This window comes from Scyliorhinus torazame, chromosome X (assembly GCF_047496885.1).
Source record: "Scyliorhinus torazame isolate Kashiwa2021f chromosome X, sScyTor2.1, whole genome shotgun sequence".
In the NCBI taxonomy this organism is placed as follows: domain Eukaryota; kingdom Metazoa; phylum Chordata; class Chondrichthyes; order Carcharhiniformes; family Scyliorhinidae; genus Scyliorhinus; species Scyliorhinus torazame.
In genome coordinates, this window is record NC_092738.1 from 26,429,519 (window position 1) to 26,444,007 (window position 14,489).

The 14,489-nt window shown below is 49.4% G+C and overlaps 1 protein-coding gene across 1 annotated transcript in view; it reads left to right on the top strand.

Annotated features, from left to right (window-relative positions):
- The first annotated feature begins 496 nt into the window (after nucleotides 1-496).
- LOC140405431 (protein Wnt-1-like) overlaps nucleotides 497-14,489 on the top strand; it is a 324,469-nt gene continuing 310,476 nt past the window's right edge. The window contains exons 1-2 of the mRNA XM_072493833.1: nucleotides 497-654; nucleotides 854-1,107. Coding sequence (XP_072349934.1) covers nucleotides 563-654; nucleotides 854-1,107 — 346 coding nt within the window. The 5' untranslated portion in view covers nucleotides 497-562. The remainder of the gene's footprint in view (nucleotides 655-853; nucleotides 1,108-14,489) is intronic.

Genomic DNA, 14,489 nt, shown 5'->3' on the forward strand with positions numbered 1-14,489 from the left:
GTCTAGATGGTGACTAGAGGGGAGGGGATTGCTAACACAGGGTTTACATAGCAGTGGCTGCCTTCTCAGTCCCTGAATGTTGCTGAACAATAGGATTGCTCTTACATGGACATTAACCTCACAGGGCGCTGGATGAACAGATTGATGGACATCTCTCAGGCCTAATCGCGCAGGCAATAGGGGAAGAATGTGTCGCCTTTCCCGCCAATTGTTCCTCTAAACTGGGAGGCATGTCCAGTACTATCCCCCCCACCCACCTCTCACCCACCCAGCCCCAGTCCCCACAAATTTATAAGAGGCAGGGAAAAGCCCCGTGTAGGGAAGTGCGTTGTGATCAGCTTGCAGGCGACCCCGATCCAATCGCTCAGGTTACCAGTTCCAGGCAAAACTGTCTGTGTGTCCCCCTCAAAACCTCAGGGGTTTGTTCAAATCAGAGTGGGTGGGTGGGGTAGGAGGTGGGAGGGGGAGAGAGAGAGAAGAGGAGGACGAAACAAAATCTCTCTCTCTCTCTATCAATGCTTTTTTTCCCATTGTAACACAAGAATTCCCGCCTCACAGAATTATGACATTAGTCCTGGGACTGAAAACCTTGTGGCTCTTGGCGTTCACCTCACTGTCAAACACGCTTGCAGTAAATAACAGTGGGAGATGGTGGTAAGTTTATTTTTCCCTCTCTCTAGATCATAATGAGCTTGTTTAAAAATAATCGTCTGCATCAGGAACATGCAAACAGGTGCAGAGTGTAGTTTTGACATTTGAGAAGTGTGTACATTTTTTTTTCAGGTTGCTCATCTTGTGTGGTGACCCTGTAATCTGTGTGTGTGTGTGTGTGTGTGTGTACCGTTTGTTTCAGGGGCATTGTCAACATTGCTTCTTCCTCGAACTTCCTCACTGACACCAAGTACGTCCAGTTGGTATTGGATCCCACTTTGCAGCTACTGAGCCGGAAGCAGAGGAAACTCATCCGTCAGAATCCGGGAATACTGCACAGTCTCACTGGGGGACTGCAAACGGCGATCAGGGAGTGCAAGTGGCAATTCAGGAACCGACGCTGGAACTGCCCAACCTCACAAAGCCCCAACATCTTCGGCAAGCTCGTCAACCGAGGTAGGTTGGTGTGGACCCAGATGGGAGACAGGGGGGTGCGGGATCCATTGGGAAAGGTTGGAATACCATTAGCCAGCCCGTTACTGGTGTCCTCCCAGGGATTGTGTGCAAAGTTGCAGTTACTCAAGCTTGGGGACAGAGAGTGCAGCTAGCTCCAGGAGGCATGTTCATCTGGAACAAACCATCTCCTATTCGCTCTTTCTATCTGTATTTCCCATTCCCCATTCATTTTCAATAATCCTCTCGTCCAACACTTTCTCTGTCCTGTATGTCGCGGACTCGCTCCCCGCCCCCCCCCCCCCAATTCTTAGATTTAATCTTTTTACTCCCCAATTCTGCCCCTTCCGATCTCTGTCCAGGTAGAATCTTGTAACTCGCTCCATCTCGTGTAACTCTCTCTCTCTCCTGTAACTCTCTCTATCTCCTGTAACTCTCTCTATCTCCTGTAACTCTCTCTCTCCTGTAACTCTCTCTCTCTCCTGTAACTCTCTCTCCTGTAACTCTCTCTCCTGTAACTCTCTCTATCTCCTGTAACTCTCTCTCCTGTAACTCTCTCTCTCTCCTGTAACTCTCTCTCTCTCCTGTAACTCTCTCTGTCTCCTGTAACTCTCTCTCCTGTGACTCTCTCTCTCTCCTGTAACTCTCTCTCCTGTAACTCTCTCTATCTCCTGTAACTCTCTCTCCCGTAACTCTCTCCTCTCCTGTAACTCTCTCTCTCTCCTGTAACTCTCTCTATCTCCTGTAACTCTCTCTCTCTCTCCTGTAACTCTCTCTCTCGCTCCTGTAACTCTCTCTCTCTCCTGTAACTCTCTCTCTCTCCTGTAACTCTCTCTGTCTCCTGTAACTCTCTCTCTCTCCTGTAACTCTCTCTCTCTCCGGTAACTCTTTCTCTCTCCTGTAACTCTCTCTATCTCCTGTAACTCTCTCTCCTGTAACTCTCTCTCTCTCCTGTAACTCTCTCTCTCCTGTAACTCTCGCTCTCTCTCCTGTAACTCTCTCTCTCCTGTAAATCTCTCTCTCTCTCTCCTGTAACTCTCTCTCTCCTGTAACTCTGTCTCTCTCCTGTAACTCTCTCTCTCTCTCTCTCCTGTAACTCTCTCTCTCCTGTAACTCTCTCTCTCTCTCTCCTGTAACTCTCTCTCTCTCCTGTAACTCTCTCTATCTCCTGTAACTCTCTCTCTCCTGTAACTCTCTCTCTCTCCTGTAACTCTCTCTCTCTCTCCTGTAACTCTCTCTCTCTCTCTCTCCTGTAACTCTCTCTCTTGTAACTCTCTCTCTCCTGTAACTCTCTCTCTCCTGTAACTCTCATTCCTCTCTCTCTCTCCTGTAACTCTCTCTCTCTCTCTCCTGTAACTCTCTCTCTTGTAACTCTCTCTCTCCAGTAACTCTCTCTCCTGTAACTCTCTCTGTCTCCTGTAAATCTCTCTCTCCTGTAACTCTCTCTCTCTCTCCTGTAACTCTCTCTCTCTCCTGTAACTCTCTCTCTCTCCTGTAACTCTCTCTATCTCCTGTAACTCTCTCTCTCTCCTGTAACTCTCTCTCTCTCTCCTGTAACTCTCTCTCTCTCCTGTAACTCTCTCTCTCTCTCTCCTGTAACTCTCTCTCTCGCTCCTGTAACTCTCTCTCTCTCCTGTAACTCTCTCTCTCTCCTGTAACTCTCTCTGTCTCCTGTAACTCTCTCTCTCTCCTGTAACTCTCTCTCTCTCCGGTAACTCTTTCTCTCTCCTGTAACTCTCTCTATCTCCTGTAACTCTCTCTCTCTCCTGTAACTCTCTCTCCTGTAACTCTCGCTCTCTCTCCTGTAACTCTCTCTCTCCTGTAACTCTCTCTCTCTCTCTCCTGTAACTCTCTCTCTCCTGTAACTCTCTCTCTCTCCTGTAACTCTCTCTCTCCTGTAACTCTCTCTCTCCTGTAACTCTCTCTCTCTCTCTCCTGTAACTCTCTCTCTCTCCTGTAACTCTCTCTATCTCCTGTAACTCTCTCTCTCCTGTAACTCTCTCTCTCTCCTGTAACTCTCTCTCTCTCTCCTGTAACTCTCTCTCTCCTGTAACTCTCTCTCTCCTGTAACTCTCTCTCTTGTAACTCTCTCTCTCCTGTAACTCTCTCTCCTGTAACTCTCTCTCTCTCTCTCTCTCCTGTAACTCTCTCTCTCTCTCTCCTGTAACTCTCTCTCTTGTAACTCTCTCTCTCCAGTAACTCTCTCTCCTGTAACTCTCTCTGTCTCCTGTAAATCTCTCTCTCCTGTAACTCTCTCTCTCTCCTGTAACTCTCTCTCTCTCCTGTAACTCTCTCTCTCGCCTGTAAGTCTCTCTCTCTCCTGTAACTCTCTCTATCTCCTGTAACTCTCTCTCTCTCCTGTAACTCTCTCTCTCTCTCCTGTAACTCTCTCTCTCTCCTGTAACTCTCTCTCTCTCCTGTAACTCTCTCTCTCTCTCTCTCTCCTGTAACTCTCTCTCTCTCTCCTGTAACTCTCTCTATCTCCTGGAATTCTCTCTATCTCCTGTAACTCTCTCTATCTCCTGTAACTCTCTCTATCTCCTGTAACTCTCTCTCTCCTGTAACTCTCTCTCTCTCCTGTAACTCTCTCTCTCTTGTAACTCTCTCTATCTCCTGTAACTCTCTCTATCTCCTGTAACTCTCTCTCTCCTGTAACTCTCTCTCTCTCCTGTAACTCTCGCTCCTGTAACTCTCTCTATCTCCTGTAACTCTCTCTCCTGTAACTCTCTCTCTCTCTCCTGTAACTCTCTCTCTCTCCTGTAACTCTCTCTGTCTCCTGTAACTCTCTCTCTCCTGTAACTCTCTCTCTCTCCTGTAACTCTCTCTCCTGTAACTCTCTCTATCTCCTGTAACTCTCTCTCCCGTAACTCTCTCTCTCTCCTGTAACTCTCTCTCCTGTAACTCTCTCTCTCTCTCCTGTAACTCTCTCTCTCTCCTGTAACTCTCTCTATCTCCTGTAACTCTCTCTCTCTCTCTCTCCTGTAACTCTCTCTCTCGCTCCTGTAACTCTCTCTCTCTCCTGTAACTCTCTCTCTCCTGCAACTCTCTCTGTCTCCTGTAACTCTCTCTCTCTCCTGTAACTCTCTCTCTCTCCGGTAACTCTTTCTCTCTCCTGTAACTCTATCTATCTCCTGTAACTCCCTCTCCTGTAACTCTCTCTCTCTCCTGTAACTCTCTCTCTCCTGTAACTCTCGCTCTCTCTCCTGTAACTCTCTCTCTCCTGTAACTCTCTCTCTCTCTCTCTCCTGTAACTCTCTCTCTCCTGTAACTCTCTCTCTCTCCTGTAACTCTCTCTCTCTCTCTCCTGTAACTCTCTCTCTCCTGTAACTCTCTCTCTCTCTCTCTCCTGTAACTCTCTCTCTCTCCTGTAACTCTCTCTATCTCCTGTAACTCTCTCTCTCCTGTAACACTCTCTCTCTCCTGTAACTCTCTCTCTCTCCTGTAACTCTCTCTCTCTCTCTCCTGTAACTCTCTCTCTCTCTCCTGTAACTCTCTCTCTCCTGTAACTCTCTCTCTCCTGTAACTCTCTCTCTCTCCTGTAACTCTCTCTATCTCCTGTAACTCTCTCTATCTCCTGTAACTCTCTCTCTCCTGTAACTCTCTCTCTCTCCTGTAACTCTCTCTATCTCCTGTAACGCTCTCTATCTCCTGTAACTCTCTCTCTCTCCTGTAACTCTCTCTATCTCCTGTAACTCTCTCTCTCCTGTAACTCTCTCTCTCTCTCCTGTAACTCTCTCACTCTCCTGTAACTCTCTCTCTCTCTCCTGTAACTCTCTCTCTCTCCTGTAACTCTCTCTCTCTCCTGTAACTCTCTCTCTCTCCTGTAACTCTCTCTCTCTCCTGTAACTCTCTCTCTCTCTCCTGTAACTCTCTCTGGACCTTCAAGCAGCTATTGGATAGGTACATGGATTACGGTTAAATGATATAGTGTAGATTTAATTGTTCTCAAGGGCAGCACGGTAGCATTGTGGATAGCACAATTGCTTCACAGCTCCAGGGTCCCAGGTTCGATTCCGGCTTGGGTCACTGTCTGTGCGGAGTCTGCACGTCCTCCCTGTGTCTGCGTGGGTTTCCTCCGGGTGCTCCGGTTTCCTCCCACAATCCAAAGATGTGCGGGTTAGGTGAATTGGCCAATGATAAATTGCCCTTAATGTCCAAATTGCCCTTGGTGTTGGGTGAAGGTGTTGAGTTTGGGTAGGGTGCTCTTTCCAAGAGCCGGTGCAGACTCAGGGGGTCGAATGGCCTCCTTCTGCACTGTAAATTCAATGATAATCTATGATTAATCTAGGACAAAGGTTCGGCACAACATCGTGGGCCGAAGGGCCTGTTCTGTGCTGTATTTTCTATGTTCTATGTTCTATCTCCTGTAACTCTCTCTCTCTCCTGTAACTCTCTCTCTCCTGTAACTCTCTCTCTCCTGTAACTCTCTCTCTCTCCTGTAACTCTCTCACTCTCCTGTAACTCTCTCTCTCCTGTAACTCTCTCTCTCCTGTAACTCTCTCTCTCTCCTGTAACTCTCTCTATCTCCTGTAACTCTCTCTCTCCTGTAACTCTCTCTGTCTCCTGTGACTCTCTCTCTCTCCTGTAACTCTCTCTCTCTCCGGTAACTCTTTCTCTCTCCTGTAACTCTATCTATCTCCTGTAACTCTCTCTCCTGTAACTCTCTCTCTCTCCTGTAACTCTCTCTCTCCTGTAACTCTCGCTCTCTCTCCTGTAACTCTCTCTCTCCTGTAACTCTCTCTCTCTCTCTCTCCTGTAACTCTCTCTCTCCTGTAACTCTCTCTCTCTCCTGTAACTCTCTCTCTCTCTCTCCTGTAACTCTCTCTCTCCTGTAACACTCTCTCTCTCCTGTAACTCTCTCTCGCTCCTGTAACTCTCTCTCTCTCTCTCTCCTGTAACTCTCTCTCTTGTAACTCTCTCTCTCCTGTAACTCTCTCTCTCTCCTGTAACTCTCTCTCTCTCTCTCTCCTGTAACTCTCTCTCTCTCTCTCTCCTGTAACTCTCTCTCTTGTAACTCTCTCTCTCCTGTAACTCTCTCTCTCTCCTGTAACTCTCTCTGTCTCCTGAAAATCTCTCTCTCCTGTAACTCTCTCTCTCTCCTGTAACTCTCTCTCTCCTGTAACTCTCTCTATCTCCTGTAACTCTCTCTCTCTCCTGTAACTCTCTCTCTCTCCTGTAACTCTCTCTCTCTCCTGTAACTCTCTCTCTCCTGTAACTCTCTCTATCTCCTGGAATTCTCTCTATCTCCTGTAACTCTCTCTATCTCCTGTAACTCTCTCTCTCTCCTGTAACTCTCTCTCTCTCCTGTAACTCTCTCTCTCCTGTAACTCTCTCTCTCTCCTGTAACTCTCTCTCTCTCTCTCCTGTAACTCTCTCTCTCCTGTAACTCTCTCTCTTGTAACTCTCTCTCTCCTGTAACTCTCTCTCTCTCCTGTAACTCTCTCTCTCTCTCTCTCTCCTTTAACTCTCTCTCTCTCTCCTGTAACTCTCTCTCTCCTGTAACCCTCTCTCTCTCCTGTAACTCTCTCTCTCCTGTAACTCTCTCTTTCTCTCTTGTAACTCTCTCTCTCCTGTAACTCTCTCTCTCTCCTGTAGCTCTCTCTCTCTCCTGTAACTCTCTCTATCTCTTGTAACTCTCTCTCTCTCCTGTAACTCTCTCTCTCTCCTGTAACTCTCTCTCTCCTGTAACTCTCTCTCTCCTGTAACTCTCTCTCTCTCCTGTAACTCTCTCTATCTCCTGTAACTCTCTCTATCTCCTGTAACTCTCTCTCTCCTGTAACTCTCTCTCTCTCCTGTAACTCTCTCTATCTCCTGTAACTCTCTCTATCTCCTGTAACTCTCTCTCTCTCCTGTAACTCTCTCTATCTCCTGTAACTCTCTCTCTCCTGTAACTCTCTCTCTCTCTCCTGTAACTCTCTCACTCTCCTGTAACTCTCTCTCTCTCTCCTGTAACTCTCTCTCTCTCCTGTAACTCTCTCTCTCTCCTGTAACTCTCTCTCTCTCCTGTAACTCTCTCTCTCTCCTGTAACTCTCTCTCTCTCTCCTGTAACTCTCTCTGGACCTTCAAGCAGCTATTGGATAGGTACATGGATTACGGTTAAATGATATAGTGTAGATTTAATTGTTCTCAAGGGCAGCACGGTAGCATTGTGGATAGCACAATTGCTTCACAGCTCCAGGGTCCCAGGTTCGATTCCGGCTTGGGTCACTGTCTGTGCGGAGTCTGCACGTCCTCCCTGTGTCTGCGTGGGTTTCCTCCGGGTGCTCCGGTTTCCTCCCACAATCCAAAGATGTGCGGGTTAGGTGAATTGGCCAATGATAAATTGCCCTTAATGTCCAAATTGCCCTTGGTGTTGGGTGAAGGTGTTGAGTTTGGGTAGGGTGCTCTTTCCAAGAGCCGGTGCAGACTCAGGGGGCCGAATGGCCTCCTTCTGCACTGTAAATTCAATGATAATCTATGATTAATCTAGGACAAAGGTTCGGCACAACATCGTGGGCCGAAGGGCCTGTTCTGTGCTGTATTTTCTATGTTCTATGTTCTATGTTCTATCTCCTGTAACTCTCTCTCTCTCCTGTAACTCTCTCTCTCCTGTAACTCTCTCTCTCTCCTGTAACTCTCTCACTCTCCTGTAACTCTCTCTCTCCTGTAACTCTCTCTCTCCTGTAACTCTCTCTCTCTCCTGTAACTCTCTCTATCTCCTGTAACTCTCTCTATCTCCTGTAACTCTCTCTCTCCTGTAACTCTCTCTCTCTCCTGTAACTCTCTCTATCTCCTGTAACTCTCTCTATCTCCTGTAAATCTCTCTCTCCTGTAACTCTCTCTCTCTTTCCTGTAACTCTCTCTATCTCCTGTAACTCTCTCTCCTGTAACTCTCTCTCTCCTGTAACTCTCTATCTCTCCTGTAACTCTCTCTCCCTCCTGTAACTCTCTCTCTCTCCTGTAACTCTCTCTCTCTCCTGTAACTCTCTCTATCTCCTGTAACTCTCTCTCTCTCCTGTAACTCTCTCTCTCTCCTGGAATTCTCTCTATCTCCTGTAACTCTCTCTATCTCCTGTAACTCTCTCTCTCTCCTGTAACTCTCTCTCTCTCCTGTAACTCTCTCTCTCTCCTGTAACTCTCTCTCTCTCTCTCTCCTGTAACTCTCTCTCTCTCTCCTGTAACTCTCTCTCTTGTAACTCTCTCTCTCCTGTAACTCTCTCTCTCCTGTAACTCTCTCTCTCCTGTAACTCTCTCTCTCTCTCCTGTAACTCTCTCTCTCTCTCCTGTAACTCTCTCTCTCTCCTGTAACTCTCTCTCTCTCTCCTGTAACTCTCTCTCTCTCCTGTAACTCTCTCTATCTCCTGTAACTCTCTCTCTCCTGTAACTCTCTCTCTCTCCTGTAACTCTCTCTATCTCCTGTAACTCTCTCTATCTCCTGTAACTCTCTCTCTCCTGTAACTCTCTCTCTCCTGTAACTCTCTCTCTCCTGTAACTCTCTCTCTCTCCTGTAACTCTCTCTCTCCTGTAACTCTCTCTCTCTCCTGTAACTCTCTCTCTCTCTCCTGTAACTCTCTCTATCTCCTGTAACTCACTCTCTCTCCTGTAACTCTCTCGATCTCCTGTAACTCTCTCTCTCTCCTGTAACTCTCTCGATCTCCTGTAACTCTCTCTATCTCCTGTAACTCTCTCTCTCCTGTCACTCTCTCTCTCCTGTAACTCTCTCTCTCTCCTGTAACTCTCTCTCTCTCTCTCCTGTAACTCTCTCTATCTCCTGTAACTCTCTCTGTCTCCTGTAACTCTCTTCATCCCCTGTAACTCTCTGCTCCTGTAACTCTCTCTCCTTTCTCTCCCCTCTCTACCTCCTATACCCCCCTCTCTCTACCTCCTATGCCCTCCTTACTCTACCTCCTATGCCCCCTCTGTCTCTACCTCCTATACCCCCTCTCTCTACCTCCTATATCCTCCTCTCTCTACCTCCTATACCCTCCACTCTCTACCTCCTATACGCCCTCTCTCTACCTCCTATACGCCCCTCTCTCTACCTCCTATACCCCCTCTCTCTACCTCCTATATCCCCCTCTCTCTTCCTCCTATACCCCCCTCTCTCTACCTCCTGTACCCCCTTTCTCTAACTCCTATACCCCCCTCTCTCTAACTCCGATACCCCCTCTCTCTACCTCCTATACCCCCCTCTCTCTACCTCCTATACCCCCTCTCTCTACCTCCTATACCCCCCTCTCTACCTCCTGAACCCCCCTACCTACTATACCCTCCTCTCTCTACCTCCTAAACCCCCCTACCTCCTATACCCCCTCTCTCTACCTCCTATACCCCCCTCTCTCTACCTCCTATACCCCCTCTCTACCTCCTATACCCCCCTCTCTCTACCTCCTGTACCCCCTCTCTCTACCTCCTATACCCCCTCTCTCTACCTCCTATACCCCCTCTCTCTACCTCCTATACCCCCTCTCTCTCCCTCCTATTCCCCCTTTCTCTACCTCCTATACCCCCTCTCTCTACCTCCTATACGCTCCTCTCTCTCCCTCCTAAACCCCTTCTCTCTACCTCCTATACCCCCCTCTCTCTAGCTCCTATACCCCCTCTCTCTTCCTCCTATACCCCCCTCTCTCTACCTCCTATACCCCCTCTCTCTTCCTCCTATACCCCCTCTCTCTACCTCCTATATCCCCCTCTCTCTACCTCCTATACACCCTCTCTCTTCCTCCTATACCCCCTCTCTCCACCTCCTATACCCCCCTCTCTCTTCCTCCTATACCCCCCTCTCTCTACCTCCTATACCCTCCTCTCTCTACCTCCTATACACCCTCTCTCTACCTCCTATACCCCCCTCTCTCTACCTCCTATACCCCCTCTCTCTACCTCCTATACCCCCCTCTCTCTTCCCCCTATACCCCCCTCTCTCTACCTGTTATACCCCCCTCTCTCTACCTCCTATACCCCCTCTCTCTACCTCCTATACACCCCTCTCTCTACCTCCTATACCCCCCTCTCTCTACCTCCTATACCCCCTCTCTCTACCTCCTATACCCCCTCTCTCTACCTCCTATACCCCCCTCTCTCTACTTCCTATACCCCCTCTCTCTACCTCCTATACCCCCCTCTCTCTACCTCCTATACCCCCTCTCTCTACCTCCTATTCCCCCCTCTCACTACCTGCTATACCCCCCTCTCTCTACCTGCTATACCCCCCTCTCTCTACCTCCTATACCCCCCTCTCTCTACCTCCTATACCCCCCTCTCTCTACCTCCTATACCCTCCTCTCTCTACCTCCTATACCCCCTCTCTCCACCTCCTATACCCCCCTCTCTCTACCTCCTATACCCCCTCTCTCTTCCTCCTATTCCCCCCTCTCACTACCTGCTATACCCCCCTCTCTCTACCTCCTATACCCCCCTCTCTCTACCTCCTATACCCCCCTCTCTCTACCTCCTATACCCTCCTCTCTCTACCTCCTATACCCCCTCTCTCCACCTCCTATACCCCCCTCTCTCTAACTCCTATACCCCCTCTCTCTACCTCTTATACCCCCTCTCTCTACCTCCTATACCCCCTCTCTCTACCTCCTATACCCTCTCTCTCTACCTCCTATCCACCCCTCTCTCTACCTCCTCTACCCCCTCTCTCTACCTCCTATACCCCCTCTCTCTACCTCCTATACCGCCCTCTCTCTACCTCCTATACCCCCTCTCTCTACCTCCTTTCCCCTCTCTCTCTCTACCTCCTGTACCGTTCGTTCTCTACCTCCTAAATCCCCTCTCTCTACCTCCTATACCCCCTCTCTCTCCCTCCTATTCCCCCTTTCTCTACCTCCTATACCCCCTCTCTCTACCTCCTATACGCTCCTCTCTCTCCCTCCTAAACCCCTTCTCTCTACCTCCTATACCCCCTCTCTCTAGCTCCTATACCCCCTCTCTCTACCTCCTATACCCCCCTCTCTCTAGCTCCTATACCCCCTCTCTCTTCCTCCTATACCCCCCTCTCTCTACCTCCTATACCCCCTCTCTCTTCCTCCTATACCCCCTCTCTCTACCTCCTATATGCCCCTCTCTCTACCTCCTATACACCCTCTCTCTTCCTCCTATACCCCCTCTCTCCACCTCCTATACCCCCCTCTCTCTTCCTCCTATACCCCCCTCTCTCTACCTCCTATACCCTCCTCTCTCTACCTCCTATACACCCTCTCTCTACCTCCTATACCCCCCTCTCTCTACCTCCTATACCCCCTCTCTCTACCTCCTATACCCCCCTCTCTCTTCCCCCTATACCCCCCTCTCTCTACCTGTTATACCCCCCTCTCTCTACCTCCTATACCCCCTCTCTCTACCTCCTATACACCCCTCTCTCTACCTCCTATACCCCCCTCTCTCTACCTCCTATACCCCCTCTCTCTACCTCCTATACCCCCTCTCTCTACCTCCTATACCCCCCTCTCTCTACTTCCTATACCCCCTCTCTCTACCTCCTATACCCCCCTCTCTCTACCTCCTATACCCCCTCTCTCTACCTCCTATTCCCCCCTCTCACTACCTGCTATACCCCCCTCTCTCTACCTGCTATACCCCCCTCTCTCTACCTCCTATACCCCCCTCTCTCTACCTCCTATACCCCCCTCTCTCTACCTCCTATACCCTCCTCTCTCTACCTCCTATACCCCCTCTCTCCACCTCCTATACCCCCCTCTCTCTACCTCCTATACCCCCTCTCTCTTCCTCCTATTCCCCCCTCTCACTACCTGCTATACCCCCCTCTCTCTACCTCCTATACCCCCCTCTCTCTACCTCCTATACCCCCCTCTCTCTACCTCCGATACCCTCCTCTCTCTACCTCCTATACCCCCTCTCTCCACCTCCTATACCCCCCTCTCTCTAACTCCTATACCCCCTCTCTCTACCTCCTATACCCCCTCTCTCTACCTCCTATACCCCCTCTCTCTACCTCCTATACCCTCTCTCTCTACCTCCTATCCACCCCTCTCTCTACCTCCTCTACCCCCTCTCTCTACCTCCTATACCCCCTCTCTCTACCTCCTATACCGCCCTCTCTCTACCTCCTATACCCCCTCTCTCTACCTCCTTTCCCCTCTCTCTCTCTACCTCCTGTACCGTTCGTTCTCTACCTCCTAAATCCCCTCTCTTTACCTCCTATACCCCCTTCTCTACCTCCACCCCTCTTCCGCCCATGCCTTCTGTATCCCTGCCTCTCTCTGCCTCCTATCTCTCTCTCTGTACCTCCTGTCTCTTTCACTCTCTCTCTCTACCGCCTCTCTCTCTACTGCCTCTCTCTCTCTCCCTCACACTCTCTCTACCCTTCTCTTTCTCTCTCTCACTCACTCTTAGTAACTTCATTTGAAGCCTACTTGTGACAATAAGCGATTTTCATTTCATTTCATTACCTCCTCTCTTTCTCCCTCTACCTTAGACGATAAGATCATAAGACGTTGGAGCAGAAGAAGGCCATTGAGCCCGCGTCTGCTCTGTCATTCAATGAGATCATGACTGAGCTGAGTTGATACAATTCTCAACTCCACTTTCCCGCCTTATGCCCATAACCCTCGATTCCCTTACTGATTAAGTAATAATAATCTTTATTATTGTCACAAGTAGACTTACGTTAACACTGCAATGAAGCTACTGTGAAAATCCCCTCGTCGCCACATTCCGGCGCCTGTTCGGGTCACAGAGGGAGAATTCAGAATGTCCAATTCACCTAACAAGCACGTTTGAAAATCTGTCTATCTCAGCCTTGAACATAGTTAATGTCCCAGCCTCTACAGCTCTCTGCGATAAAGAATTCCACAGATTCACTCCCCTCTGAGAAATTCCTCCTCATCTCTGTCTGAAATGGGTGACCCCTCACTCTGAGATTATGCCCTCTGGTCCTAGACTCCCACAAGAGGAAACAACCTCTCAGCATCGACCCTGTCAAACCCCCTGAGAATCCGATATGTCTCAATCAGGTCGCCTCTCATTCTTCGAAACTCCAATGAGGACAGGCCCAACCTACTCAGCCTCTCCTCATAAGAAAATCTCTCCATAGCCGAGATCAACCTAGTGAACCTTCTCTGGACGGCCCCCAATGCCGGTATATCTTTCCTCAGTTAAGGGGACCAAATTGTTCACAGTATTCCAAGTGTGGTCTAACTGATGCCTTGTATAGTTTTAGCAAGAATTTATTATTTTTATGTACCATTCTCTTTGAAATAAAGACCTGGGGCGGGATTCTCCCCTACCCGGTGGGGCGGGGGGGTCCCGGCGGGATGGAGTGGCGGGAACCACTCCGGATTTGGGCCGCCCCAAAGGTGCGGACGTCTCCGCACCTTTGGGGGCCAAGCCCTCACCTTGTGGGACTAGGCCCGCGCCAGAGTGATTTCCGCCCCGCCGGCTGGCGCGATTCCCGCCCCTGCCGAATCTCTGGTGGCGGAGAATTCGGGACACGGCGGGGGCGGGATTCACACCAGCCCCCGGCGATTCTCCGACCCGGTGGGGGGGGGGGGGGGGGGGGGGTCGGAGAATTGCGCCCCAGTTGTCCATTTGCCTTCCCGATTAGCTGCCAAACTTGCATGCTAGCTTTTTGTGATTTATGCATGAGGACCCTTAAAGCTCTTTCTGCAGTCTAGCTCCAATTAAATAATTTTCAGCTCTTTTATTCGTCTTAGCTGTGATAACCCCCATGAGGCCCATGGGGGATGCACTGATAGATCTCCCGGTGGGTCTCAGGGAATATGAGCTTCCAGGTTAGTGAGCGAAGGTTCGCCCAACTGGGGGCTAAATACTTAGCCCTTTAAATACCGGTCCAAAGCTGGACCGGGAATCTCGGATGCCGCATTAGTGGCCTTAACCTTTAAGTTTATAATAAACCTGAGAGAACCTCCTTTCTCGGGACTCCTGAATCATTATGCTGGGGACAAGGGGAAAAAAAATATTCTGGACAAGTTGCCGTAACCTAATAGTCCGGTAAAAAAACGAAACCGAAGGAAATTCTAAAATACCGCTGTTCAGGATGTTAGAGCCATACGATGTAGGCATAGTGGATTGGAGTCATTCCTGATACGTCATTCGGGCAAATGGCATGGAGACAGAAGACCGACAGAAGGTGATTCTTCTGACCGATTGTGGGCCCCACTGTTTCACATCATCAAAAGCCTCGCCTACCTGGCAGCCCCAGACGCAAAGTCCTTCGGCGAACTCATCAAACTAACGGTGAATCACCCGAAACGATCTGTAATATTACAAAGATTCAATATGGCTGGAAGAATCCCCGGAGAATCTGTCACAGAATTCCTATCACGGCTCCAGAAACCAGCGGAACATTGTGAGTATGGACCGTCCCTCTCAGAGATGCTCAGAGACCGATTAGTGTGCGGTATATGTAACGTAACAACCC